General features: G+C 44.1%; 2 protein-coding genes across 3 annotated transcripts; one reads left to right on the top strand and one right to left on the bottom strand.

The window, feature by feature from the left end:
- Positions 1–3,818: 3,818 nt before the first annotated feature.
- Positions 3,819–17,947, bottom strand: KCTD2 (potassium channel tetramerization domain containing 2). The gene is made up of 6 exons (XM_017646156.3): positions 17,463–17,947; positions 15,768–15,876; positions 13,848–13,939; positions 9,087–9,182; positions 7,365–7,490; positions 3,819–6,646 (listed from the first exon to the last, which is right to left on the bottom strand). The coding sequence occupies exons 1-6, from the start codon at positions 17,799–17,801 to the stop codon at positions 6,617–6,619; spliced, it is 792 nt and encodes a 263-aa protein (XP_017501645.2). The 5' UTR covers positions 17,802–17,947; the 3' UTR covers positions 3,819–6,616.
- Positions 17,948–18,009: 62 nt separating this feature from the next.
- Positions 18,010–22,306, top strand: ATP5PD (ATP synthase peripheral stalk subunit d). 2 transcript variants are annotated; one of them, XM_017646176.3, is made up of 6 exons: positions 18,010–18,128; positions 19,669–19,799; positions 20,079–20,175; positions 21,081–21,152; positions 21,909–21,971; positions 22,106–22,306. In XM_017646176.3, the coding sequence occupies exons 2-6, from the start codon at positions 19,678–19,680 to the stop codon at positions 22,235–22,237; spliced, it is 486 nt and encodes a 161-aa protein (XP_017501665.1). In that variant the 5' UTR covers positions 18,010–18,128; positions 19,669–19,677; the 3' UTR covers positions 22,238–22,306. The 2 variants fall into 2 exon arrangements, with proteins under 2 accessions (XP_017501665.1, XP_036852964.1); XM_036997069.2 differs by lacking the exon at positions 18,010–18,128 and adding an exon at positions 18,187–18,760.
- Positions 22,307–25,769: the final 3,463 nt, after the last annotated feature.

Here is a 25,769-nt window from a genome sequence, read left to right as displayed (position 1 = left end):
AGATATTCTCTACATTTAGTATTCATCAGTTTTATTATAATGTAGCCATATATGTTTTTATTTGTCCTTAGGATATGTAGCAGTTCCTGAATACACAGCTGCCTTCTGAATATCTCAATGGGGCTTGGTTCCAGCTTGGCATTTACCCCTCAGCCTGTGCCCAAGGTCTGATGAATCTCTTGGCCATCAGAGCTGCTGGGCTGTCTCCTCCCTGTCCCAGCATTCTCCTCTCCCACTCAGTACTCTGCAGACCTCTGTGACTTGGCTTTGGTCCTCAGTGCCTAGCCCAGCTCTGGGCACACGGTGGCTGTGCAGCACATGGCAGCAAACTGGTGGATGTTTGCTCCAGCCCTGTGATGGAGGTGACAGACCTGGGCAACACTAGCCATAGATGAGAGGCTAACCGCTCTTCCTGTATCTGCCAACCACACCCTTCTCCAACTTCAGGGTCTAGTTCATTCTGTGGAGTCTTCCAAATCCTCCTTCTCAAATATATTTATTAGCTGTCCATCACAACTGAGCAAAGCAAGGCCCTTTGTGAGGATGCTTTGCTCTTTAATTTGCCAACTGTGTAGATGGCTCACGTACAAAGTTATCAGAATGAAATGTTGAGTAAAGTAATAGCCCAACTTCGGATGTGAAGTAATCCAAGAATATCTGAGGGAACTTGCTCACAATTTCCTTACAGGAAAGCTAAAAAATAGAAATTTATTAATCCTTTATCCATTTTTTGTTTTGTTGGAAATAATTAACTGACAACAGTTAAAAATACACAAATTTAGGTATGTAAGACTTAGATTTTGAACTGCCAAATCTGACTTGGGGAAAATAAATTGTGGAGGAGGTGACAGCCACAAAAGCAAGGCCACAAAGTTAAAAAGCTACAACTTACAAGGGTAAAAGCTAGAACTGGTTAAATTGGATTAAACTCCACCGTAAAACCTCATGGAAAACAATGGTCTTAACAAAAGTACATAAAAATGAAAATGAAAATAGAAAACTTGGGAACAATTGCACTGTATAGAAAAGTGACCAAAGAATTAAACTGGCTTAATGGAATAACGCTTCACTCCAAGGGAAAGCTTTACTAATAGAAATCTTTGTGTGGTGTGATTCTTATTAAAAATAAGCTCTGGGCTGTCACCTGGGCTTTATGGCTGAGCAGACCGAGTTCACTTGAATGACCCGCTGCAAATGCTGACGCTGTAGGGAACCTCTAGCCGCCCTGACTGGAGAATCACCATGCAAATCCAGAGTTTTGGAATAGATCCATGCCTTATTTTGCAGATGTCTCTTGAGAAACAGCTTCTGCCAACCATAGGGTATCAAGCGATCTTGCAGCCTGAGTTGCCCATCACAAACTGGGCGTTGTCTAATCCACCAAGACAATTTGAGGAATAATGGATGTAGCCTTGAAAGAGATATGATTGTCTTTCAAACCTGGGAATGACTGTCAGCACTGTGTCCTACGTTGAGGAGAAGGCAAGATCGCCTGTGTAGAATAGTTGCATCTTGTTATATGAAAGCATAAAGTTGTTTCTTACCATTGTATGGAAGTTTCAATATGCACAGAAGCATGTATATGGATGCCGAGCAGCCAAAGAGGTGGCAGCACTGATTACTATTACCTCTGAGCCAGAACTCATCCTCCAGATTCTGCCCTGTGCTGCCGGGGCTGGGAAGCTGCCAGGCATATTTCTCCTTCACCAGCTCACTCTCCAATAGGCTCACCCACAGGAAACATGACAGGGAGGCTGCAAGGCTACAAGGACAAGCGCAGGGATGCACTCCTCTCTGTGTTCAGAGAAACCATAGTAATAGCTGGCTCCAGGAGTGTGGTCCTAGAATCAGCTCCACGTGGCCCCAGGACAGCAGCATCTCCTTCTCCACAGGGCCCCTCCTCTGAGCTTCTACGTTTTAATAATTCCAACCTCTTTCCTTCCTTTGCTCTCCTGTTCTCAGAGCAATAACTGTATCCTACAATCACTACATCTGTGACTCCTCAGTATACCTCCAGTCCCTTTCCTTTTCCCACCACTTGTTAACACCTGTTAACAACTGCTATGGTCTGTCTCCCATTGGGCTCTGGCTGATACCACCACATATGTTGCTCACTACCTTTATGTACACATCATCTCCCCAACTATAAGCACCCTAAGAAAGGGGATGGTCTACCTACCACCTTTTGCTTGGTGCCTTAAGTGATCAATACCTAGCTTGCTGGAAATGAATTAAAGACCTAAATATAAAACCTGAAACCATAAAACTACTGGGAGGAAACATAGGCAGAAAACTCCGAACATCAACATTAGAAATTTTGTTCTGGATATAACTCACCAGGTAAGGGAAACAAAAGCAAAAAAAAAAAAAAAAAGGGAGTACATCAAACTAAAAAGCTTTCTGCACAGAAAAGGAAACTATCAACAAAATGAAAAGGAAGGAACCCTTCTATGTGGGAGAAGGGCTCATATCCAAAAATATAAACCACTCATACAACTCAACACCAAAAAAAACAAATAGCCCAATAAAAATGAACAAGAGAACCTGAACAGACATTTTTCCAGAGAAGACATACAGATGGCCAACAGACACGTGAAAAGATGTTCAACATCACCAATCACCAGGGAAATGCATCACAGTGATGTGCCACCTCACAGCAGTCAGAGTGGCCAACATCAACAAGGCAAAAAAATAACAAGTGTTAATGAGGATGTGGAGAAAAAGGGACCTACATACACTGCTGGTGGGATTGTAAATTGGTTCAGGCACTGTGGAGAGCAGTATGGAGGGCTCTCAAAAAAAAAAAAAAGATACCATATGACCCAGTAACTCTGCTTCTGGGAATCTATCTGAAGAACAAGAAATGATAAATTCAAAAAGATACGCACCCCTGTTTATTGAAGCATTATTTATAATAGCCAAGATATGGAAGCAAGTGTAGCATCCATCAAAGATGAATAAAGAAGATGTGGTACATAGATAGAATGGAATGTTACTCAGCCACAAAAAGGAAAGAAATCTTGCCACTTGTGACATGGATGGACCTAGAGGGTATTATGCTAAGTAAAATAAGTCAGTCAGAAAAAAGATGACTACCTTATGGTTTCACTTATATGTGGAGTGTGAAAAACAAAACAAATGAACCAAACAGAAGATTCATAAACACAGAAATCAGACGGTTGGTTACCATGGCCGGGGGAATGGGTGAAATAGGCGAAGGGGATAGAGGTACTAACTTCAAACTACAAAACAAGTTATTCACAGGGATGGAAGCCTAGCATAGAGAATATAGCTTATACTATTGTAATACCTTTATATGGTGACAGATGGTAACCATGGTGAGATTTAATAGTGTCTATAACTGGTGAATCACCAAATTGTTCATCTGAAATCAATATTGTATATAAACGATGTTAATTAAAAATTATAAAAAAATACTTAGCTTGTTGGTTACTTGTTCTCACCTCACATTTCTTGCTCAGAGAAGATGGACACCCAGATGCTGACTCGCTTCCAGAAAGACTTTTTGCCCTTAAATCCATCTCATGTCTCTTTCCAGCTCTCTGGTGCATAGCCCATCTGTCCCCACCTTCTGTTCTTCCACACTCTCTGGGGCCTTTCAGATTCAGTAAAATACAAGTCAGGAAGAAAGGCCAACACCCGCTCAGGCGGGATGAGCAGCTGGAGAAGTGAGGACTTCCTAGAAGCCCTGCTAGAAAAGTGCAGTGAAATTCACATCCCAGAACCTGGCAAACATCAATAGTGACAGTGGAAACCAAGGAGCTGCAGTGTTGGAAGCCACACTAAAGGTTCCAAGATTCAGAAGTTTATTTCATGTCTTTATTGACCAAAAAATGTCACAACATTTCAGACTTGATTCAAACAGACAAATGGTAACAAAGGGCACCCACATGGTACGCATGGTCCCTAACATGTGATCAAAGGCCATGCTGGGGGGTGTGGGTGTCCTATCGGCTATTCCCTCGGTATCTGTCTTTTCCTCCCCTACATCTCGCCAACACCCCTGAGATCAGTTAAAATTGTGGAAATGAAGTCACTCTAGCAGAGGCTGGGCCCACCTCACTGCTAAGGAAAAAGAGCAGGTTTTGAGGAAAAGACAGAAATGTGCTACTGCGTCTTCACTCAGGAGACTCCAGGCTGCTCCCCAGGACTGGCCTGCATTGGCCATGGCCTTGGCCCTGGGCAGAGATTTAAGCAGGAGACACTCTGCACTTGGCAGCTGATGAGAGTGTGGGTCATGTCACACTCCCAAACTGACGGCCAGGCTTCTCCTGAGTTATCAGTGGGACTCTCCCAGGGCAGAAGGCTTTCAAGAAAACACACCAACTTGGTTCATAAAGTACTTGGGTAAAACACTTTTTCAGAGACCTTAAGAAATGAATCACTCTCAGATTTCTGAAGCATCAGAACAATTTAAATTGTCACTGGATTGCTGTGAGAAGGGAAACTTGGTGAAAGCCACCCTCTAGGAGAGAGGAAATGTCACGTCTGTTTCTCAAAGCACTTAGCAAGGGGCTCAGCAGTCTTTCTATAGGAGCCACTGTGGGACTCTGGAAAGGAAATGAAGTAACAGTGCCCTCCTGAGGGGCTTGCCCGTGTCTGCCCTCAGCCCTCCTCACTCAGGACCAGAGGCCGGTCATCAGGCATGGCCCAGGAAAACAAATCTGATTAGGCAGGCATCCAGTGGAGCTGCTTTTCCTCCATTTCGATCTGATTCAAACTGGCTGAAGAGCGACTCTTCCAAAGTCCTCTGAACCATTCTGGTCAGAGCAGCTTTTCCTTGACACACTCGACGTTTTGTTTTTTTTTTTTTCCTGAAAGATGACAGGATGGATGCCTGTGGCCTTTTTGAAAAGGTGACAGTTTTTCTTATAGGTACAATTTCCATTAACATTTGAGATCAGTAAAAATGCTGGGCACAGGTCTGGCTTCTGAAGTGCCAACACACATGCTCACATTGGTGTGTAAACACACACATACCAGCAGACACCTCTGTACCCACATTTCTATTCTACTCTACACACAGAGATGTAAGATCAAAGTGAGACTCCTGGGGAGGAGCCATGCCATCTGGGCACGGGCAGGTCCCTAGCTCAGACGACATTTGGCACAGTCTGTAGTCATCTCTCAAAACCGTGACCCCAGACCCACCAAGTACGCAGCTGAGCTGCAGAGCAGAGGGGGCCCAGGAGCGGCTGGCTTGGGGTGGCTTTTATGGATGGCACATTTCCCAGAGGCACCTTCCCCTTCTCTGGACCATTGGCCACACTAGGGGAATTATCTAGGGAGAAATATGATTCTCTGGCCCCTTTGATTTAATGACTGCTCACTAAGGCTCAGAAGCTCAGAGAGGTCCTGATTCAAGCTGTGTGGCTCAGTCCAAAGAAAGGCTTTGCTCCTCCTGGTCAAATGAGCCTTTGACCCTTGACGACATGGCACTCCACAGAAAGAAGTGATGGGGAGGGGAAGGGTCAGAGACAGGAGGGACTCCTCAGACTGCCCAGCAAACACCTACACACTACTAGGGGTGGTGTGGGGTCACCAACATGGCGGAGGGCAGGCTTCCCAAGATTAGAACCCAAGAGACACAAACGAATAATCACATGTTCAGTCAAGGCATTTCCAAGAGACTATCACAGAAATAACACATTTGGATACTACAACATAATACATCTGGCACCTATCAGAAAAACAGCCACCCCCACCCTAAGCCATCAGAGAGTCCCAAGTCCCTTTACCCTAAGTAAAGTTTAAAAAGTCAGGGAAAGAAGATGGGCCACTGGAGGGTAAGGAAAGGCCGCAGAAGCAGTTACACCAACTACCTAAAGCCCCCTTTGCCTAGGAGATGAGTGCGGAATGCTGCCTGTCTCAAGCCTTTTCTTGAGGAGAAAGCAAGCTATCTGGAGGGTCCAGGCTGCTGGAGAAAATGAGGCAAAGCTGAACGTGGTAGCAGCTGAGGGCCCGAATCGAGAGCAGTGATCCCCAACTTCCAACCACAACCCAAGACACCCCATCCTCCCCTTCCCCAAAGAGGCTCTATGCACAGGAGTGTGGGGTACACTGGCAACTCTATCCGATTCGACAAACTGAAGCTCTCCTCTGCATCTGCCGCGTTAGTCTGGGGGGCAGAGGGAGGGGAAAGACAGTGTTACAAAGCATCTGCCAACACCCAACGTGGCACATTCAGGTGAAAACATGGCATGGCTCTGAGACAACCCTCTTCCATTCGCTGCAGCCTCCTTGAAGTACAGGCGCAGACAAGGAGCCGGGCCTCCTCCTCTCCTCCCCCAGGCCCCCAGAGGAGCTCCGGCTGGGAACCCAGCCCAGCTGCTGCTGTGAAGATCTGCTGTAACGCCGGTTAAGGAAACAAAAGCAGGCGTTTCCGAAAAGGTACTGTGGCAGCTGGAGGCCACATGGGTCTTCAGGTTCCTGTGGAGGTGGGGTGGGGCTGCTTTGGTTTCGACAAGAACACTTCTTCACTGGGGGGCCAGGCTCAGCTTTGCTTTGCAGCAGCTTGGTTACTATACAAGAGCAAGATTTAACTGCACAGAGGTGTCCTGCCGTGTTGCTCTCCTGACGCTTAGGACTCTGGAGTTTACATCCGAGATCCTCTCTCCTGAAGAATCTGGAAGTGGAAGATGGGGGAGAGGGCTGAGGCTTGGACTCTGGATGCAGACCGCTGAGGGCAAGGAAAGAGACTCGCGGCTGCTTTCCACTGGGCCGTGGCGACCAGCACAACAATCCTTGTTACTTCATCCCAGGGGGCAGGCAGGCCTGGGGATCCAACCTCCCCTGAAGCACTTTAGTTGTAAAAGACTCTTGCTGAACGGTTGGGCCTAAAGTTAATGTGCTGATGGACCATATCTCCCATGCTAAAGGGAATGGTTCAGGTGTACCACCATGTCTGTGATTTAGAAGTGTGAGTGTGTGTGTGTGTGTGTGTGTGTGTGTGTGTGTGTGTGTGTGTGGCCACAGTGGAGGCAAAAGGAGAAAACTGTGTAATTTTCCAGTAACTTAAGGGGGGAGAAAGTAACAGTGGTAACCAAATACCTTTGTAGTAATTTCCAATTTTGAGTTTCGGGATTCTCACTTTGTATCCATTAATGGCAATGAGCCCTTCTCTACCGTGCTATGGTACCCATTTCCTAACGAAAAACCTCTGTCAACGCTCCATAAATCCTGATCTGACTTAACAGCAGCCAGAAGACCAGAAGGGAAGGGGAAATGAAAAGCTGGCTGGAGAAGGAAAGGGGAGACCTGCTGAGCACCAGTACAGGCAAAGCCCACGGAAGGGCTGGGAACAAACGAGTCAGAGACACAATTCCAGCAAAGAGCTATCTCACCTTTGCCTTTTCACTCGGCTCTATGACAATGCCATTGGTAGAATTATTTAGTTCCCTGGAAACAACACAGAGGAATTCTGCCTGATCCTCACTTCCATAGTTGTAGGAAGATCCAATGGTGATTAGCTGTTAAAAACAAGAACATGGTGAGCTGCAGTGATCTCAAAATACTGAAGTGCCGCACGAATCAACCCTCCTCCTGACTAGACCTTACAGTTTTGCCGTTCACAGGATGATGAGTTCTCCAGGACCACCAAGCCCAGGAGATCAGTGGATCTCAGTCATTCGTCAGGGCGTAATCAGCAAGGCCTTCCCCAAGGAAAGTATGAGTTCTGCACTGCCCCTCACCCAAGCACTTGAAACACTCCCACAGGCAACAACCAGGATTGACACGGTCACATTCTCTCTAGTGAACACTGAGGTGAAATAGAGTGTTTCTGTGAATGAAGATGGACACTCAGTTTAGCAAACACCTACACAGAGCTCATCTTTAAGTAGAAGTTCTAGACAGAAGACTGGCACTTGGAAGGCTCTGGAAAGAACCAAGTGAATCCCTGAAGGGCTACCAGAAGCATTATGCTGCTGGTACTTTCAATCTTTTTGGCGCATTGAATTCGGGATTTGATTCTAAATAGGAAACACACTTGCAGAGGAAGAAGCTGGTCCTCCGGGCGAGCGCACAGAGCTGCCAGCTGGGAGAGCACGACTGGCTTGGTGTGAGCCTGAGCTCCGGACAGCACAGCCTTCCAGTATCAGGAAGTCTTTAAGTGAGGGAAAACACTTCTGGAGTGAAGTATGGCAACTCCTTGCAACCCACACCTGAGTAAGAACTAGACCAACATACAGGCAGAACTGGCTCTGCAGTGGAAGATGTGAGGAATAATATAGGGTTATTCTGAAGAGATACCTGCCCAATCTGTAATATAATACTGTTAACATGAGGAGTAACTTAATTAAGAAGGTGAATTTATGGTGGTAGCTTAACTGACGTCTTAAATTCTATATGAAAAGAGGCATGATCCATATAAAATTACAATATATTCGTCTGTTCCTGCTCAGCCTCCCTGTTTTGAAGACAATAGATGAATAGAATGATTCTGCCATCTAATGGAAGAAAGCAGTAAAATTCAAACCTCTCTGGCTTTGTTTACCTCATCATCAGCAAAAAGCTAAAGCACAGAAATTGATGGGCTGATGGGAAATGGCCACGCTGTTCTTCTCAGGACACTGACTCCTCTCACATCATACCTGTTCACCATGCTTTTTATGGTGGATTACATATATATTCAGAACGATAAAGCCTGACCTGGTGGAAGGAAAGGGTCACTGAATCCTAGTCTTCTTTAGGTACTTATTCTACAATGTGTCAGTTGAGCACTTTTGAAAGGAATCCCTCTGAGGGGGGAAAAACAGGCACTTTCAGACCTAAATAAGCCGGCTGGTTCCCTATGGGCATAATCAAGTTGAAAAAATTTTGGATATGAAGCTGGGAAACAGGATCTATTCTCAATTCTCCCCAACTCATCATGTACTGCTTAGCAAATAATCCACACCAAGTGGTTCTCTTCTCTGGTTTTTGAACAGAATCACACCTGGCCCTGTGAACGCCCAAGGCTATTAACTGGTGATGGACAGTGACTGAGGTGTGGATCCCTAGGCTGAGGTGCCGGGGTCCCTGTATGCACGGAGATGCTGGGGCAGCTACTACTTGGGAAACTGTACCTGTTCAAATTTCCAGCCATCAGACATAGTGGAGACCATCTGTGTAAGCTCCTCTTCTTGGCACTGCAGGACTCTGTACACATGCTTCACGGGGCCCTGTGACAACCACAAGCAGACTTTGAACAATTGTTTCAAGGACACAACAGTTTGCTGCTGCCTTGGTTAGCCTGTCAAAAGAATAAACACTGAAAAGGAGTTTCCTTGGAATGTTTTGCTTGGCAGCCACCCATTATCCCCTTTTAGAAGTAGCACTGTAGCTTTTCAATAAAAACTTATACAAGGAAAGAAAGAAAGAAAGAAAAAAAAAGAGTCCAAGAACATGAATCAGTGGGTAAAATAATTCTAAAGTTCAGAGGGATAAATTATGTGCTTAGATTTCATCCATTTCTCTAAGTAGAAAATAAGAGTAAAATTACTTTGCATGAAAAAGTCCCATTTTCTTATTAGACTGTTCATATCTGACATACATGAAGAAAAAGTAGATCATATTTTGGTTTATTCAGAGTGATACCTTATTACTGGAACAATATATTAAATAGGATACATCATTATGCACAAATATTTGAGCTATTTCACCCTCTGCCATGCTACCTGAAAGCGAAAGTGTCTCAGTGTTAACAGCAATGCTCCTGTCACAGAAGTGTGGTATGATACATGGAAATACTGTTCCTGGTTCCTGGAACAGGGCTCCTAAAACACCCTGGAATGTCCTGGGTGAGGAAAGTGTCTTTTGTAAAAGCTACAATGAAATATTCTTAAACACCCCTAAACAATGGGATTCACGGAGCTCCCAAGTTGGCAAACATGTCCATGGGCTGAGCGGGTGGAGCACCCCAAATGCACAGGGATAGGAGACTCCTGTACTTAGGACCCTCCAGGACCTCACCCTATGTCTTTCTATTCACTTGGCTATTCAGTTTGTATACTTTATAATCAACTTTAAGAGTAAGTATAGCACTTTTAATAGTAGGTATAGCTCGATGAGTCATTCTAGTAAATTATCAAACCTAGCAGGGGCCACTGTGAGAACTCTTGAACTTGTAGCCACTTAGGACAGAAGTGGGGAACGTGGGGACCCAGGACCTGGGACTGACATCTGAAGTGAGGCAGTCTTGTGGGATTAAGCACAAAACCTATAGAAACAGTTACTATTTCCAGGTAGTGTCAGGATAGGACTGAACTGTTGGACACCCAGTTGGTGTCAGAGATTCAGAGAAGTCATTTGCTAGCGAGACTCAACTCTCTAGAACATAACCTAGAACCAGAGGCCAAAAGGCTGAGCAACCAAAATGGATGCCCCAAAGCTGCAGGACTAAGGCCCCTACACTTTATCTACAGGAGAACCCCTTACATGTATGACTTGGCCCATGAGATTTAGAAGCCATTTGTCAGATAAGGGCAAAGGTTGTTGGTTGTTTCTGGGAGGCATGCTCACCAGATGAAAGTTCCCGTTCACAGAAGGACAATTAAAGGTACGCAGAAGACCATTCAGTGTTGGGTCAATAACTGCATATCCACTGCCTGTCCTAACAAGCACAAATAGCTTGAAACCAAGGTTCATAACAATTATGCTCGGTCATGGAGACCATGAGTTACGGTATGATTTTAAGAAAACATAAACTGTTTCTTTAAGAATGATGAAAGCTTAGTTTTAGTATTTTTTCAAAAGGATGACTGCACTTCAGTTATCTGGAATATTAGTTTTAGAACTCATTACTTGGGAAACAACAGGTAAACAAAAGCAGCTATTGATTACAGAGAGCTACAAACCCGTCGTGTTATTCCCTTCTCTTCCAGTGCTCACGGCAGCCCCGGAAGGCAGGTATTGGCTCCTTTCTCTGTGTGTGACACTGGCGGCAGAGCGCAATACTGTGTCCAAGCTGTACAGCGATTACGTGGACTGGAGGCAGAGCCAGGTTTGCCTGACAAGTATTTTTTCTTCTATGCTTTCTCCTTCCAAACAAGGTACAACTATCATTAACCAAGGTGCTAAGATAAAAAAAAAATTTCCTTCTACATAAAATACAGGACAAATCTGAAGATTTCAATCGGCTCTAACCACACATTTTGGACACAATCAGGTGTTTTATATGAGTTTATAAAACTCAGAGCATCACTTCCACTCCCAGGAATTTACCCAAAGAAAACAACTTCTCAGATTCAAAAAGACATATACACCCCTATGTTTATTGCAGCACTATTTATAATAGCCAAGATACGGAAGCAACCTAAGTGTCCGTCTATAGATGAATGGATAAAGATGTGGTACATATATACAATGGAATACTACTCAGTCATAAGAAAGAAACACATTCTACCATTTGCAACAACATGGATGGAGCTAGCGGGTATTATGCTCAGTGAAATAAGTCAGGCAGAGAAAGACAAATAACAAATGATTTCCCTCATTTGTGGAGTATAACAATGAAGCAAAACTGAAGGAACAAAATAGCAGCAAATTCACAGACTCCATGAAGGGACTAGTGGTTACCAAAGGGGAGGGGTGTGGGTAGGTGGGTGGGGAGAGAGGGAGGGAGAAGGGGATAGTGGGGTATCACTGATTGGTGCACATGGTGTTTGGGGGGTCACGGGGAAGATAATGTAGCTCAGAGAAGACAAATAGGGACTCTGTGGCATTTTACCACACTGATGGACAGTGACTGCAACGGGGCACTGGTGGGGACTCGATAATAAGGGTGAATGTAATAACCACATTGTTTTTCTTGTGAAATCTTCGTAAGTGTGTATATCAATGATACCTTAATAAAAACAAAAAAACCTCAGAGCATCACAAAAGACCTATCATATTGGTCACTGCTGTCAGGGTTCCAGCTATTTTAGAAGTCTATATTGCCTCTTTATTTTCTCTTCCAAAGTAAACCAGTGGTGTTCTCAAATGCACCAAGATTAACTACCTAGCAAAAGATATTATCAGAGACAGCAAAGTAGTAGAATGCTGGCAGCCACTAAGAGAGATGAGAGGTCACTAAAAAAAGGTGGAGCAGGACACCCACACCTTGAGCTTGCCTGAATGTCTGCTATGTGTCTCCTTTCAGCATAGACTAGTTAAAGGAGATAAAATGTTTGGAGACAGTCCTGGAAATCCAGGTGGTTAACTTCCCTGGAGCCACCTGCAACGAACGCAAAAGGCACCTTTAACAACATCAAATCCATTGCTCAGAATTTCACTAAATAAAAAGGACAGATGGAAATCAATTAACATCAAAAAGGTCTTGACATTCCTAGAATAAAAAAGCTTCCAACTGGGCCTTCCCACAAGCCAATCCAAAAGCATTCTGAATCTAGAGGATTAATTAACTTAATTGCTGTCATCAAATAGAAATCTTACAATGTTCTCAAGGAATTAGCTGGTGGTAAAGAACTGAGGTTCAGGTACTATAATTTGAAAGGTTTCAAATTACATAATTCATGGTACCATCAGAATTTATACTAAGCAATCAGAAGTTTTTTTGGAAAATTGAGGTGAGGGCTAGATTTTCAGGATATCTAAGCTATTAAATGTCTACAATAGGGAAAGATGCCCCGTAAATATGAGATGGCAAAAAGACTGGCAAGATGTGCAAACAATTACAAATTCATCTTTGAACATTAAAAAGAAGGCTTTCAGCCACTGGGCAGATGGGAAGAACTTAATGAATAAGCCCTTCTTTCCACCTTTGCAAACTGCTAGTGATATAGTGGATAAGAGAGTTCATTTTTTATCACAGGTGCCAGCATTCAACTAGGTAATTCCATTTAGGGCTAGAAGACTCTGATGCACTAACTCTGAAATCTAACACAGAAAGATCAAGGAACTACTTTTTATATTTTAAAAGAAACATATTGCCTTCTTAATCACAGGAAAATTCAATGTTGCAATAGATCAGTTCTCAAGCAAGCAATCCACACCAGTATCTCAGGGGATAAGAGGAAAGTCATGCTATTAGACAGATGGTCACAGTGGAGTCTGACTCTACCCTGTTACTGCAGTTGTACTGTCTTAAAATAAGCGTAACAACATGAAATGGAGAGTCTTTCCTGCTAGACTTCACCTAATAGTCATACAATCCCAAGGGCTTAACAGAAACTATTGTGGCCACGGAAGATGCAGGACGGATGATGTGAAATAAGCAAAGTATTCCCTATTTGTCTTCCCTTCTCAAACTAGGTGGCAAATTGTGTGTTTCACTTTTGTTACTATACCTACTGAGTTAAATAAAAATCTAGACTTCATAGTAAAAAGAGAAGCCTAATATTATTTTCTCAAAAGCATGATTCACAAGCAGCTTTTAAAGTCTACACCATAAGACTGGTTTCAAGTGCCTGTTGGGAGCTGGATGTGACATGGTCACACGTTAAAGGCTGGTCCTTATGAAGAGACGCCAAAAGGTGGAAGCAAAGCCTTGTCTGATCTCTACAGGGAGGGAGATGGATACTCTGTCCAGAAGAATAGGTTTTGGACCTAAAATGCTGCATCTCCCTTCCCCCACTGCCACACGGTGAACTGCCACGACTTCCCTGTTCTTCTAAAGGGACACGGCTGTTTTATTTTTTCTTCTCTATTTCCTCATTCTGAACAAGTCTGGTGGAGTATGTGCTATCTGCCAGGCAGATGGACAGTGTTCCACACCGACTTCCAGCTAGAAGGAAGAGGCAGGGCTCTCTAAAAGCCACACACCATCCTTTCCAAATCACACCCAGAAAGATGGACAAAGACAGCCACCTGAGACATTTTCCCCTTAAGAGTTCAAATCCCATTACTTGTGAGGTTCTGTTCTCATTGTCCCGTATCCTTTCCTTAACCAGTCGCACAAGAGATGCAATGTTGTAAAACTCCGCTTCTTCCAGCACACCTAGAAAAAGGGTCAAACTGTAGTTAGAGATGTGTGTGAATTCCCCAGAAAACAGCAAGAAGACGTTTACACGCTTGCTAAGAACTGCATTTTTCAAACGCAAATCTAGCCTGTCTCCTGCAGCCTTGAAAATGTTTTTCTGTTGCTTAGGGTGTGCCCATTACCTTTCTGCCAACAGAAGTGAGTCAAGGACAAGGGTCTGCTGTGTTCACTTCATTTCACCCCTATGGTTTCCCACCTGGCACCTTCCCCTACTCCCCCTCTACGTACCCATTAGATGCAAAACACCTTTCCCATGTCACTTAGCTCCTGGAACTAGTTACACTGGACAACTCCTGAGCTTGCAGTTTTTACTCAGATTGTCCTAAAAATGACCAGGGTTGATGTGTGTGTGTAAATTTATGGGGATCAAATTTAATAGGATGCTTATTATTTGGACAAAAGGCAATCATTGAAAGAATTCCCATGCTAAACAAAAAAAATCAAAGGCCTTAGACAGGATACCTAAGTGGGATGTGTAATCCTGTACCAGGAAGAAATTTGCTATAAATGACATTTCTGGAACAATTAACAAAAATGGAATATAAGCTACAAATAAAAGTATTGATCAATATTTAAATTTCCTGAATTTGGTAACTACTGTAGTTATGTAAGGGAATGTCTTTGTTCTTGGGAAATACACAATGAAGTATTAAAGGGTGAAGCCTGTTATCCTCAAATAGTTCAGAAATAAAAACTGTGGTGGGGAGAGCAGAGGCAGGGTGAGGATAAAGAGAATGAGTAAATGATCATGCAAATGTGACAAAAAAAAGTTTTATATTGGTGAATCTGGGTAAAGAGAGTTCTTTGAGCTGTTCTTGCCCTTTTCCCTAAGTGTGAAGTTACTTCAAAATAAAAAGGTTTTAAAAAGGCATTAGAACAGATGCTTAAGATTCCTCCTTTCAATAAACAAGATCACCCATAAGTTGGTAATTGCTGAAGCTGGATGGTGGGTGCATGTAATTTATTGTATTATTCTCATTAGTTTTGTTATTTTGTATGCATTTGAAATGTTAAAAAAAGAAAAGAGGACATTAAAAAAAGAGTATTATTTTTACAGGTTGAAAATGAGGTGTTCCGCAGCCACTTCATTAACTAGCACAGCCAACAGCTTTCTTACTCGGAGCTAAACCTCCCAGACCAGGGTGCCCTGCATTTAGGGACAGGCCCCAATACTCAACTGAATGCTTTCAGGGAAACCATGCCAAGCCTTTTAGAAAGATGTCTAGACCACTTACAGTCCAAAATGCCCTACAAACCAAAAAGATGAGGCAAATGGATCAGGCACCAGACAATGGACTGGAGAATGAATTAGGTCAGCTGCAAACATTTACAAGGAAGCATGAGACCAGTCTTAAAAGAAATGAGGCCAAGCCTTTATTATTTTTTTACAGCTGCAAGTTCAAACTAAAATTGAAAATATAAATAACTAAATGTCAGAGATGTGCTGCTTCAGGCGATGGGCATTCACTGCTAGCACATTAGTAGAAGTAAAAAGGGATAATGGTAATTCTGCGGGTTTGGAAAAAGCTCCTGAAGCTATCTGCAAAGCTGAGCTACCTGTTTTGCTTCTCATTAAGGAAGCAGCACAGAAGCCCACTGGGGGGTCCCTTCAACAGAGCTCCCTCACAGGAAACTAGGCCAATGGAAGCTTCTGCCTAACTTTCATCAGCCTTTACTACACATGCACATGAGCTCCATGAAAATCTCGTAACAAAATTCCAATCTGTGAAACAGCTTTAAAGATTCAATGAATTTTGATAACACCCAGTTCAAACATTGTTCTTACCTTCTTCTGCCAATTCCTTGGTAATGATGAGCTTTCCATGGCGGAGGTAGTTCAGGATAGGACCAAAGTAGGTGGGGTCCCTGTCAATCAGATAGGCCCCGGTCTCATCCTGCCAACCAAACACACACAGGGATATCATCTTGGAGCTTTCAGACTGAGTCAGGGCAGTTACAACCTCTGTGACAATTCATGGGTGAGAAGGCAAGTTTTGTTAGACATTTGCTTATCACAAACTATTGGCAGGAAGGCTTAGCATTACGTGTCCTGTATTTTAGATCATTTCAGGTGAAGTTGAAGTGTTATAGATGTTGTATCACCTAGACATTTACGTGAACTTCCAAAATCTTTACTTGGACACAAGGGCCAACATTTGTCTGTGGGCATTTGTTATTTAAAAGAGGAAGAAAATGCCATAGTTGTATGATTCAGACCTTTGCTTGAGATTGGACATTCTGACCTCTCTATTGCCCCAAAATCACATTCCTAATTCTAAGAAAACCTCTGTTTTAATTGGCAATGCTCCTGAGCTTAAGGCCAACATCAGTGGGAGTCTGTGTTGCCAGCTCTAATTCACACACCCCAGCTCTGTGCCCGGAGGAAGCTTGGCACTACCAGGATTTGGCTCTGAGCAGCTTTAATCCTACTCATCTTTACAGTAAAAGGAACAGGAAGAAACTGGCTTCTGCAATAAGGAAGAGTTAGGGTAGATGAAAATATTTCTTTTATAAGCAAGGGATTTGGATGTCTTTAAAGTTAAGGCAGGACAGGTTTCCATCATCTGAGATTTATTAGAGAGGAGGTAGGAGATGAATAAATGAAATCAACCAATGTTTACCTAAACCCAACTCTGTTACAAGGTAACTGGACTCAGTGCTATATGGGATATAAGATGGTGTAAACTGTGGTCAATGCCTACAAGTTGGGAACTAAAAGATGAATATGAAAGGTTTAAAAAAAATCAAACAGTTCAAATTGTAAATGGGTTAAGTGTCTTGTCACCTCTCCACCTTTTGGTTAGAAGCCATGCATCTTGCCCAACGGCATTCTTGGATTTTCATTTTCCCTCGGTCTTAACCGACCAATTTATGTTTGCACTGGCAAATGGTAACCTCTCCAAGGTATGCATTTCACCTCAAATTTGGACCTAAAACAGTGACTGTTACCAGATACGAACTCAGGGACCAGGACCACAGGAAAGAAGTGTCATATCAAGGGAGGCACTTCCTGCAGCTGATTCAGGCTCTCACCCAACTTGGCAGAGGGGTCGGAGAGGAAGTCTGAGAAAGCTACAAAGATGCCTTAGCTCACCCTGACCCAGTTCTGGACGCAGCTGGCACGGGCAGTGAGGGGCTGAGGAGGAGCCAGGGGAAAACTCATGCAGATCTGACGGGCTAGGATGAGAGGCACAGAGAGGAATATGGAGGAGGGGTGTGGAGTGGGTTCTCGTGGGTGCGACTGGGCACGGTGTGGGGAACGATTCCCCGAGGACCAAGGGCGGGGTCAGAGAGTAAGCCGGGGTGCGACCAGGTGAACGAGAATAGCCCCCGGGGGTAATAGGCAGGGGAAGGGGAACGGGGCTGGGGGGTCCTGTCCCGAGGAGCCCGCCTGTGAGGGGCTTGTCGCAGGAATCTGGGGACTAGCCTAAGAGGTACGAGGGGTCCGAAGGTCCCGGGCGCGCCAGAGGTTGGGGCGCACCTTGTCCGAGTCCAGCTCCGGGTCCTCCTGGCAGCAGAGGCGGCAGAGGAAAGACTTGGGCTCCCGGCCCAGGGTCTGTCTGGTGGTCACGAAGTAGGTGCCGCCCACGTTCAGCCGGACCCAGCGGGCCGCGCCACCGCCCCCTGCCCGCTCGGGCGGTCCGGGACCCGGCTCTAAAGGCTGCGCGGCGGCGGCGGACGGGCGGCAGTGCCCGCGGGGCGTGGGGCCGGAGGGGCGAGGGCTGGGGGGCCCGCGGCCCGGGCCGCCCCCCTCGCCCAGCCCGCCCCCACTACCCCCTCCCAGCCCCGCAGTCGCCGGGTCCAGCTGCAGCTCCGCCATCTTGGGCTGCCGCCGCCGCCACCGCTGTCCGCTCGCCGCCGGGCCGGCCCATCTCTCGGCAGGGAGAGCCGGGCCGGCCCATCGGCGGGGGTGGGGCCGGGGGGTAGAGGGACGGGAGCGCCCCCAACCAGCGCCCGGGGACCCGAACTGTCGGGACGCTGTGCCCGCCTCCGGAGGCGGGACTTCTGGAACCAGCCTCCATCTCTACTGGCTGACCTGAGAAAGCAATGCCCGCCCCGTTAGCTTTGGGATTGGCTGAGGGGAGGCCTTCCGGTGACGGCTTCCGTTACTTGCTGTGTGGACTGTGGGCTGCCGGGGTCGGTGAAGGTGAGTGGCGTTTGGGGCGCTGGACCCGACCCTCGCGAGCACCTCTGCTCTCGCCTTCAGGCCTTGCGCCGACCGTTGTCGCACCTCGCCGAGGGCACCGGGCCCTGAGTGCGCCGCTGTAGCTGCGGCCGCTTCCTCCCCTCCCTCGCGCGCGAGGTCGCGGGGGCCCGGCTAGGACCCCGCCGCCTCTGACGTAGGCGCTTCCACAGGCCTTGTCTGGTTCCGTCCGCTCCCAGCACGGCTGTCTTCAGCGCACGGTTTGGGGTTGGGGAAACGTTACCCGGGGATGGTGTTGACTTGGCCGAGGGGCGCTCTGCAGTCTGGAGGGCTGCGCCCGCCCCTCCCACTTGAGAGTTCCTGCATTCCCGCGCGTGGGGCGTTCTGAGTTCACTGCGGGGTTCGTTGACGCATTCAACAGACAGATAGATACTCGTTGGGCACCTTCTATGGTGCAGGACCTGTTCTAGACTGGGGATTCAGCAGTAAATAACAAAAAACCCTTCATTTATGAAAACTATCTGCTACTGGTGCTTGGGAAAATCTCTGTAAGGACGCTTATTTCTCTGGCATCTTCAAGTCACCTGCGCATCACCTCCACTCCAGGAAACATAAGCCTTCCGGCGGGAAAAAAAGCAAGTGACAAGTGTCCAACAAAATGTCTTTTTAAGATCCTGGGGAAGATTTCTTCCATTTCTCTTATGGTCCGTGCGTAACTTGTAAAGACCTTTGGCATTTTAGAGTTCTGATGTCTGACATTGATCTTAAATTTAAGTTGACTCCTTTCCCATATTCTGTCTTAGTACAAAACAAAACATGACTATTTTCCCTTTTATGTGACATACACATATCTACTGAATACCTCTTTTAAGGGTATTCCTAGTATACATGGAGTATGTACTATTGCTGCAGGGGATAAGTAGTATGAATAAGGTGCAGGTGGATTACCAGTTTATTAGGGATCTGATCAACGGGGCCCCTTAAGTTTGTATAAGACTGAAGAGCAAATTGACGTGTGCATTTCACTTGATACTTTTAAGGGCCTGCTAGGGTGAGCAGTTTTCAGATGAGGAAATTCTAGCCTAGAATCAGCAGTACATAACTAAGCCTGTTGAAGCTTGGGTATATGTCAGGTTCTGTTCACTGGAGAATCAGTGAATAAAGCATAATCTGTGTAGAAATGTACTTAAATTGCTAACTTCTGTTGTGCGTGAGTATTACCACAGTAATATTTCCAAAAGTACATGGAGAGGGAACAGTAGAGAACTGGGCTTTTAAGGATGAGTAGCAGTTGGGGAATAAGGGAGTACCGGCTAGGCAGAGAGAATCTATTTTTAGGCCAGGTTGCACACCTTGAATTTGAAAAGCTAAACAGTTCTCCTTTTCTGACTTAGTCATCCTAATTCCTTTAGTTGATAAAACTTACCCACCAAGTGCTCAGAGGGTGCTGATCTGTTTCTTAAAGACTTGTGTGTTTTTAAGATGACTTTTAGAGGGTTCTCTCCAAGAGCTCTGTTTTGATCTGACCTGTTTTTTTTTCTAGGTTCTCAAGATGGCTGGGCGAAAGCTTGCTCTAAAAGCCATTGACTGGGTAGCTTTTGGGGAGATCATACCCCAAAACCAGAAGGCCATTGCTAACTCTCTGAAATCTTGGAATGAGACCCTCACCTCCAGGTCAGTACCATTCTGAGAGGGATCCTCTTAACTTGCCAGTGAGTGTGGAAACAAAACAGTGCTTTGGAATTACACATGAATTTCTGATGTCCTTCTGACAGAAAGCATAAAGAAACCCATGCATTTTCTAAATGAAAGTGATTTTTTTGCGTTCTCACAATCTTCCTAGAGAAAAGTGTGGTGATAGCTCCGGGCTCTAGGAATAAAGAACAGAGAAATCACTGTGACTTTTTTGTTGCTTATGGAACAATCTTAACTTTTACTTTTCCATGTGAGCAGGTTGGCTGCTCTACCTGAGAAACCACCTGCAATTGACTGGGCTTACTACAAGGCCAATGTGGCAAAGGCTGGCTTGGTTGATGACTTTGAGAAGAAGGTGAGACTCTGGGCACCTGAAGCGCTGGTCTTGTAACATGGCTTGTGGGTGGGGTACAGGATGAGAATTACATGCCCAGGATGACAGTGAGGAAAGAAGGGTATATTAACTCTCAGATCCCAAAGGAAGCTCAAGAAAGATGGGTGGGGCCAAAGGTCTTCTAGTGATAGACTGAAACAGTAAATACATGCCAAGAATTCAGGGTCAATTCATTATAGACCTTATGCAAAAAAAAAAAGTACAGTATAGCTTTAATCAGGGAGCCAGAGGACTGTCAGGTTAAATGTCCCCACCCAACTCCTCTGACTTACTTCTTAGCCTCCCATCTGTCTCCCTTTATAACAAGCTAATATCTTTCCTACCCTTTCATTGATTTCCTCTTTTCTCTGCTCTTTTACTGTCTCATAAAGCTGTAATTTCTCATCCACCTTATCCAAAGTATATTTGTCCATTCACTCAACAGATGTTTACTGAGGGCCTACTCTGCACCAGGTACAGTGCTAAGTGCTGGGGCTATAACACTATGCTAAGGAAACCATCTCCATCTCCATCATGCAAACATTATTTCTGCTCGTCAGTCCAGTAGGGGTTCATTTAAAAGGGAAATCAGAATTTCTTTACAACACCAAGGTTCTAAGGGGCCATTTTTGAGGTTATCAAGTCCAGAAGAACCTGAAACTCAACGTGATAAACTGCCCAAGATGTCCATTAGCTAGTACAGGGCTGAGAAGACCCTTGAGCTCCTGTTCCCAGTCTAATGTACTTTCCCCTGCAATGCCCTAGACGCATGCTGGTTGCCTCCTGGGATGGAGAGTGTGTTTTCACATGTTCAATAAGGCTTAACGACTTTGAGCCCTCTTTTTGGGTTCCTAGGTGTATTAACAACTCACTATCCAAATTTGTAGTTTAATACCTTGAAGGTTCCTGTGCCAGAGGATAAATACACTGTCCAGGTGGATGCTGAAGAAAAAGAAGATGTAAGTAGTTGAAATTCTTACTTATTTTAAAATTCTCTTAATTCCTGATGGCTGTGTGTGTCTCAGTAGTTGGTTAATGTAGAGTGAATGAAAAGGAGCAATAAAACTCTAGAAAATGCAATCTATGGTAATAGCTTATCAGCAGCTGCCTGGGGATGAGAGGGAGGGGCCGATAAGTCTGTCCACCATGTAGATTATGGTGATGGTTTCACAGGTGGGTACATAATGTCAAAACTTACGTAGGACTCTCCAAATAAATACATGTGTTTTATTGCACATCAGTTATACCTCAACAAAGCTGTTGAAATAGTTAAGGAGTTGGAACTGGGTAGGAAAACTGTACAAGGTGCCACTCAAATACCTAACTATGTGCTGGAAAGTGCTGAAGGCCAAATGTTGAAACCCAGGTGGCTCAACCCTTCTCTTTAGAAGTCTGGCTAGGTGGTCGGTGGTTTATCCTGATTGTTCAGTAACTGGCCCCCATGGAATACGTGTTTTGTAGGTTTCCTACACGAGTAACTTGCTGAAGGACCCTGGTGCTGCCACCATGAGGGGTTTCTCTTGTATGGCTTTTGTGTGTTTAGGAAAAGCTATAGTTTGCTCCCCAGAGTGAGCTCCCCCCGGCCTCAGGGCAGCAGCATATTCTTCACACAGACCTGGAAAGCAGGAGTGGGCTCCAGGGCTTCTACCATGGGCGCCCCAGGGTCAGGGCAGTACAGCTGGGTTTCACAACAGGATTTCTCCCATCTCTTAAAGGTGAAAAGTTGTGCTGAGTTTTTGTCTCTCTCAAAGGCCAGGATTGAGGAATACGAGAAAGAGGTAAGGATGGGCCCTGGCCTTTGCCTGTGGCACGTTTCCTCCTTCAGGGCCACATACCTTTCACCTAGTAGCAGTAACCTGCCTTGGCTTCTTTTTCGCATCTCCGGGCGTTAACACGTTTCCTCTTTTTCCAGCTGGAGAAGATGAAGAACATAATTCCATTTGATCAGATGACCATTGAGGACCTGAACGAAGTCTTCCCAGAAACCAAATTAGACATGAAAAAGTATCCCTATTGGCCTCACAAGCCAATTGAGAAATTATAAACGGGAGTTGGGGAGAAAGCTCTGGTCCGTGTATTATAAACTCTGGACATTAAAAATAATTATATAGTGCAGCGTGCGTCTGCTTCTTTGGGGATGAGATTAGTTCAAACTCTGAGGTGACCTCAGTGGAAATGGGCTTTCTGTTAGAATGGAAAGGTGAGCCTACAGGTGTGTGCTGGCCCAGTCGTCTAATGGTTAGGAGCCTAACGTAGGAGCCAAAGACAGGCTGCAGGGCTGTTGAAGTCCTAACAGTAACAGTACAGTTAGTGACAGTGTATTCCACTGGAATATGGTGTAGAGGAAGCGTTATTTCCTGATTTCCTTGAACTTGCTCCTTTCTTTGAAACCACTGGTCCCTAGGGGGTGCTCCCAGTAGTAAGTTGCAAGAACAGATGTCCAAATGCAAGTGTAGCAGCAGTGGGGGCACAGCAGGGGCCTCCTTTATGTGCCTCAGTTCTACAGCATAACTGTGGCAGGAAAGGAAAATTGTGTCTCAAAGTTCAAACCAGTGGCAGCTTTGTGTCTGAACAGACATTATTTTAAATCAATCATCTAATCATTGAGGAAATTCCTACTAGCACTGAAGTGAGCAGGACTCCTGAGCAGTGTCAGGAGATACAGGCGGTTCAGAGTAAGGCGTGGTGGAAGGGGTTCTTTCGCCCTTGAAATCAGAGCCTGGTATGCTGTCCACTTTCCTCCTTGAACGTTTAATTACTGGTTTTAGACTACCTATTCACTAGCTTGGGACCTTCCTTTTTTCATTTACAACATTAGGATTGTAAGGAGAATTAGATAACCTGGGGAGTTTCTAGGTAGGAGAGTGATCTAAGCAAAGGCAACTGACTTGTTACGGCTTAAATCCTGTAGGAAAACCTACCAGGGGGAGGGCAGCATCTACAGGCCAACAATTCAGTGATATATTTACCAAAGGTTGCAAAGGGACTTTATTGGGGAAGAGCAACAGTGGCTGATAGCACTCAAAGTAACATGGCCCTAAAGGGTGTAAGTGGAGGAGGGCCTGGGCACCACCACCCCTAGTCTGTAAGGGTAGGGGCCAGGGTGAAGATAAAATGTAGTTGAGGGCGGGGGTGTATTCCACTTGGAGCTGCTTAGTTACAATTTCTGATGTTCAGTGGCAGCTGTGCCAGAAGCCCTTTAATGCGCAAAACAAACCTGAGTACACACCCGCTCCCGGGATCCAAGTCACTGACCTGGCACCAAGCCATCCAGCTGAAGATCTAAGGGTTCAGATGAGTGAAAACACGGAGAGTCTACGAAAAAGCCATTCAGTTTGCTTCTGGAGTGTGGTTAGAATTCATGATCAAGGAAGGCACAAATATGAGTCCTGTGGAAGCTCTGTAACATGAAGAGAGGAGTTCCCTAGCATTAGAGGGAGAACTTTCAGTAGAGTTACTAGAAGAAACAACTGAACAACAGAACATTCAGCCCAAGGCATTTGGATAGGGTTGGGACACTTAAGTTTTATACCCTCCTGGACTGTTTGAAATGTTGGCATTGAGCATGCATTGATTTACAGTAAAAACACTGATAAAATAGGATTACGCTTTAACAATCCTAGAGAAAAGTATTTCCTGTAAAGTAGCAAAAGTTAAAGACAAAAATTAGCAAAACCGAAAGTAGCATAAATAAAGAGCCAAACATACTTCAGAATGATTATTAATCAGTGAAGACCCCTATTAGATGGCAAAAATTCAAACTTGGTCAACCCAAAATCCAACTACATGCTGTCCATCCTTTAAAAAAAAGTTTAAAAAAAGAGTTTGAATGTATCAAAGGTTCCAACTCATTACTCTAAAAACTGGCATTGAAGGAATAAAGATTATGTTTATCTTTTGTCTTTAAACATCTATATTTCTGTAGTTGAAAGTTCTTTACAAAATATTTCAGCTAATGGGGAAAAAAGCAACTAGAACAATCACTATTTTATCATTAATAGTTTAATTAGGCAAAGATCATCAATGGATGAAACCATGTACTGAATGTTGATGAACTTGACAATCAGCTGTCGCTTCCTGGTGCCAACCCTGTACGATGTACCTTCTGATATACCATGTGAAATATACAGCACCATTTGAAAGTATTTTTGCCAAGAAGGTGAACCTGAATTTAATCCAGGCATTAAAACTAACTTCCAGTTTAGAGGAAGTATGTTGGATAGAGAAACAAGTTAAATGACACTAAAGAAGTAAACATAAATCCAAAATGTGGGACATTTGACTTTTTATTTTCAACAAGTCAATGGTATGGGTCAAGATAAGATGGATGGAGGAGCAGCTTTAGGTTAAAGAGGCCTAAGAGACCCAGCATCAAAATCCTGTGTGTGGGTCTTAGATGGATTCTGGTTTGCACCAATCAACTGCAGAAGGTATTCAATATTCAACTGAAGTATGTAGAAATGATGTGATCTCTGGGGTTGCTTTAAAATGCTTTTTAAAAAAAGATCAAAGGGGTTAATGGAGGAAATGCAACAAAATCTTGATAATGGGAATCTAGGTTCATTTATAATTCTGTTTGTGTATGAAAATTTTCATAAAATTTTTTAAGGGATGGGCAAAAATGTAGTTATAATACTACTATTTAGCAAAGTAGGATTGGAAACAAAAACATGAAATGGGTCGAACATGAAACATGAAAGGGGACCATCCACATGGAAAAATGGAACCTTGATGTACTGAAAAAAAATTAAAATATTTAAAACAAAAAAGTTAAAAAGAAATTGCTAGAAATATAACAGTTGTAAAGATTTTAACATCTTTCTATTTTTGACAATTGCAAAACAAATGAGACTATAGTAGACTGTAATAGGCTTGTTTAATAGCTTATATACTAAATTCTATGTCATACAGTTACTGGAAACTGCTAACATTAGACTATAAGAAAGCTTCAAAAAAAAAAAAAAGACGTTACAGTACACATCAACTGATCCCAGACCAAATATTTTGTAAAACCAACAATTAGCCAAAGTATAAACAATAATACAAAACAATACAAAACTGCAGCCACTTGGAAACTCTCTCTCATGAATCTTGGATCAATCAAATATATAATTACAGAATGCTTGGAAGATAAACAATATGGACATTTAATGTTAAAGCAAATCCATGGCCTTAAATTGTGTCATACAGAAACATTATGTAATACATTTTGATTACAGAATATTCAGAAGATATAGAGAAGAAAGAATAGTCAAGAAAATATTGAAAAAATTGGGCTATTAGTACTCTCATATTAGGTATAAAAAGCAAAAAATTAGATCAATGGAATAGAATAGAATGTTCAGAAAACGTCTATAACATATTTACATGCGTATAATTATTTACTATATAATCTAAGCATTTTGAATCTGGGGAAAAGGCACTGGTCTTTAAATATTTGTAAAACAGTAAGAGATCCTTACTTTACACCAAAGATCAAGTTCCATTTGCAGATTTAAATGTTAAAGGAAAAAAATCCCACATGAAACAACAGGAAAAACTGTAGATAGATATTTATATAAACTTCAGATGAGAAG

Source organism: Manis javanica, chromosome 4, assembly GCF_040802235.1.
Source record: "Manis javanica isolate MJ-LG chromosome 4, MJ_LKY, whole genome shotgun sequence".
Classification (NCBI taxonomy): Eukaryota; Metazoa; Chordata; class Mammalia; order Pholidota; family Manidae; genus Manis; species Manis javanica.
Note: the sequence above shows the minus strand (reverse complement) of the source record. Positions and strands in the feature narration are given on the sequence as shown.

Bases quoted from the DNA above. Each gene is read 5' to 3' on its own strand.
- KCTD2 (XM_017646156.3), bottom strand. From the start codon at position 17,801: ATGGCGGAGCTGCAGCTGGACCCGGCGACTGCGGGGCTGGGAGGGGGT. The intron at 9,183-13,847 runs GTAATGGGATTT...TGGTTGTCACAG, and splicing joins ATGAGAACAGAACCTCACAA to GGCCCCGTGAAGCATGTGTA. The intron at 6,647-7,364 runs GTGAGATAGCTC...TTCCACTTCCAG, and splicing joins AGCCGAGTGAAAAGGCAAAG to ATTCTTCAGGAGAGAGGATC.
- ATP5PD (XM_017646176.3), top strand. From the start codon at position 19,678: ATGGCTGGGCGAAAGCTTGCTCTAAAAGCCATTGACTGGGTAGCTTTT. The intron at 19,800-20,078 runs GTCAGTACCATT...CCATGTGAGCAG, and splicing joins AATGAGACCCTCACCTCCAG to GTTGGCTGCTCTACCTGAGA. The intron at 21,153-21,908 runs GTAAGTAGTTGA...CATCTCTTAAAG, and splicing joins ATGCTGAAGAAAAAGAAGAT to GTGAAAAGTTGTGCTGAGTT.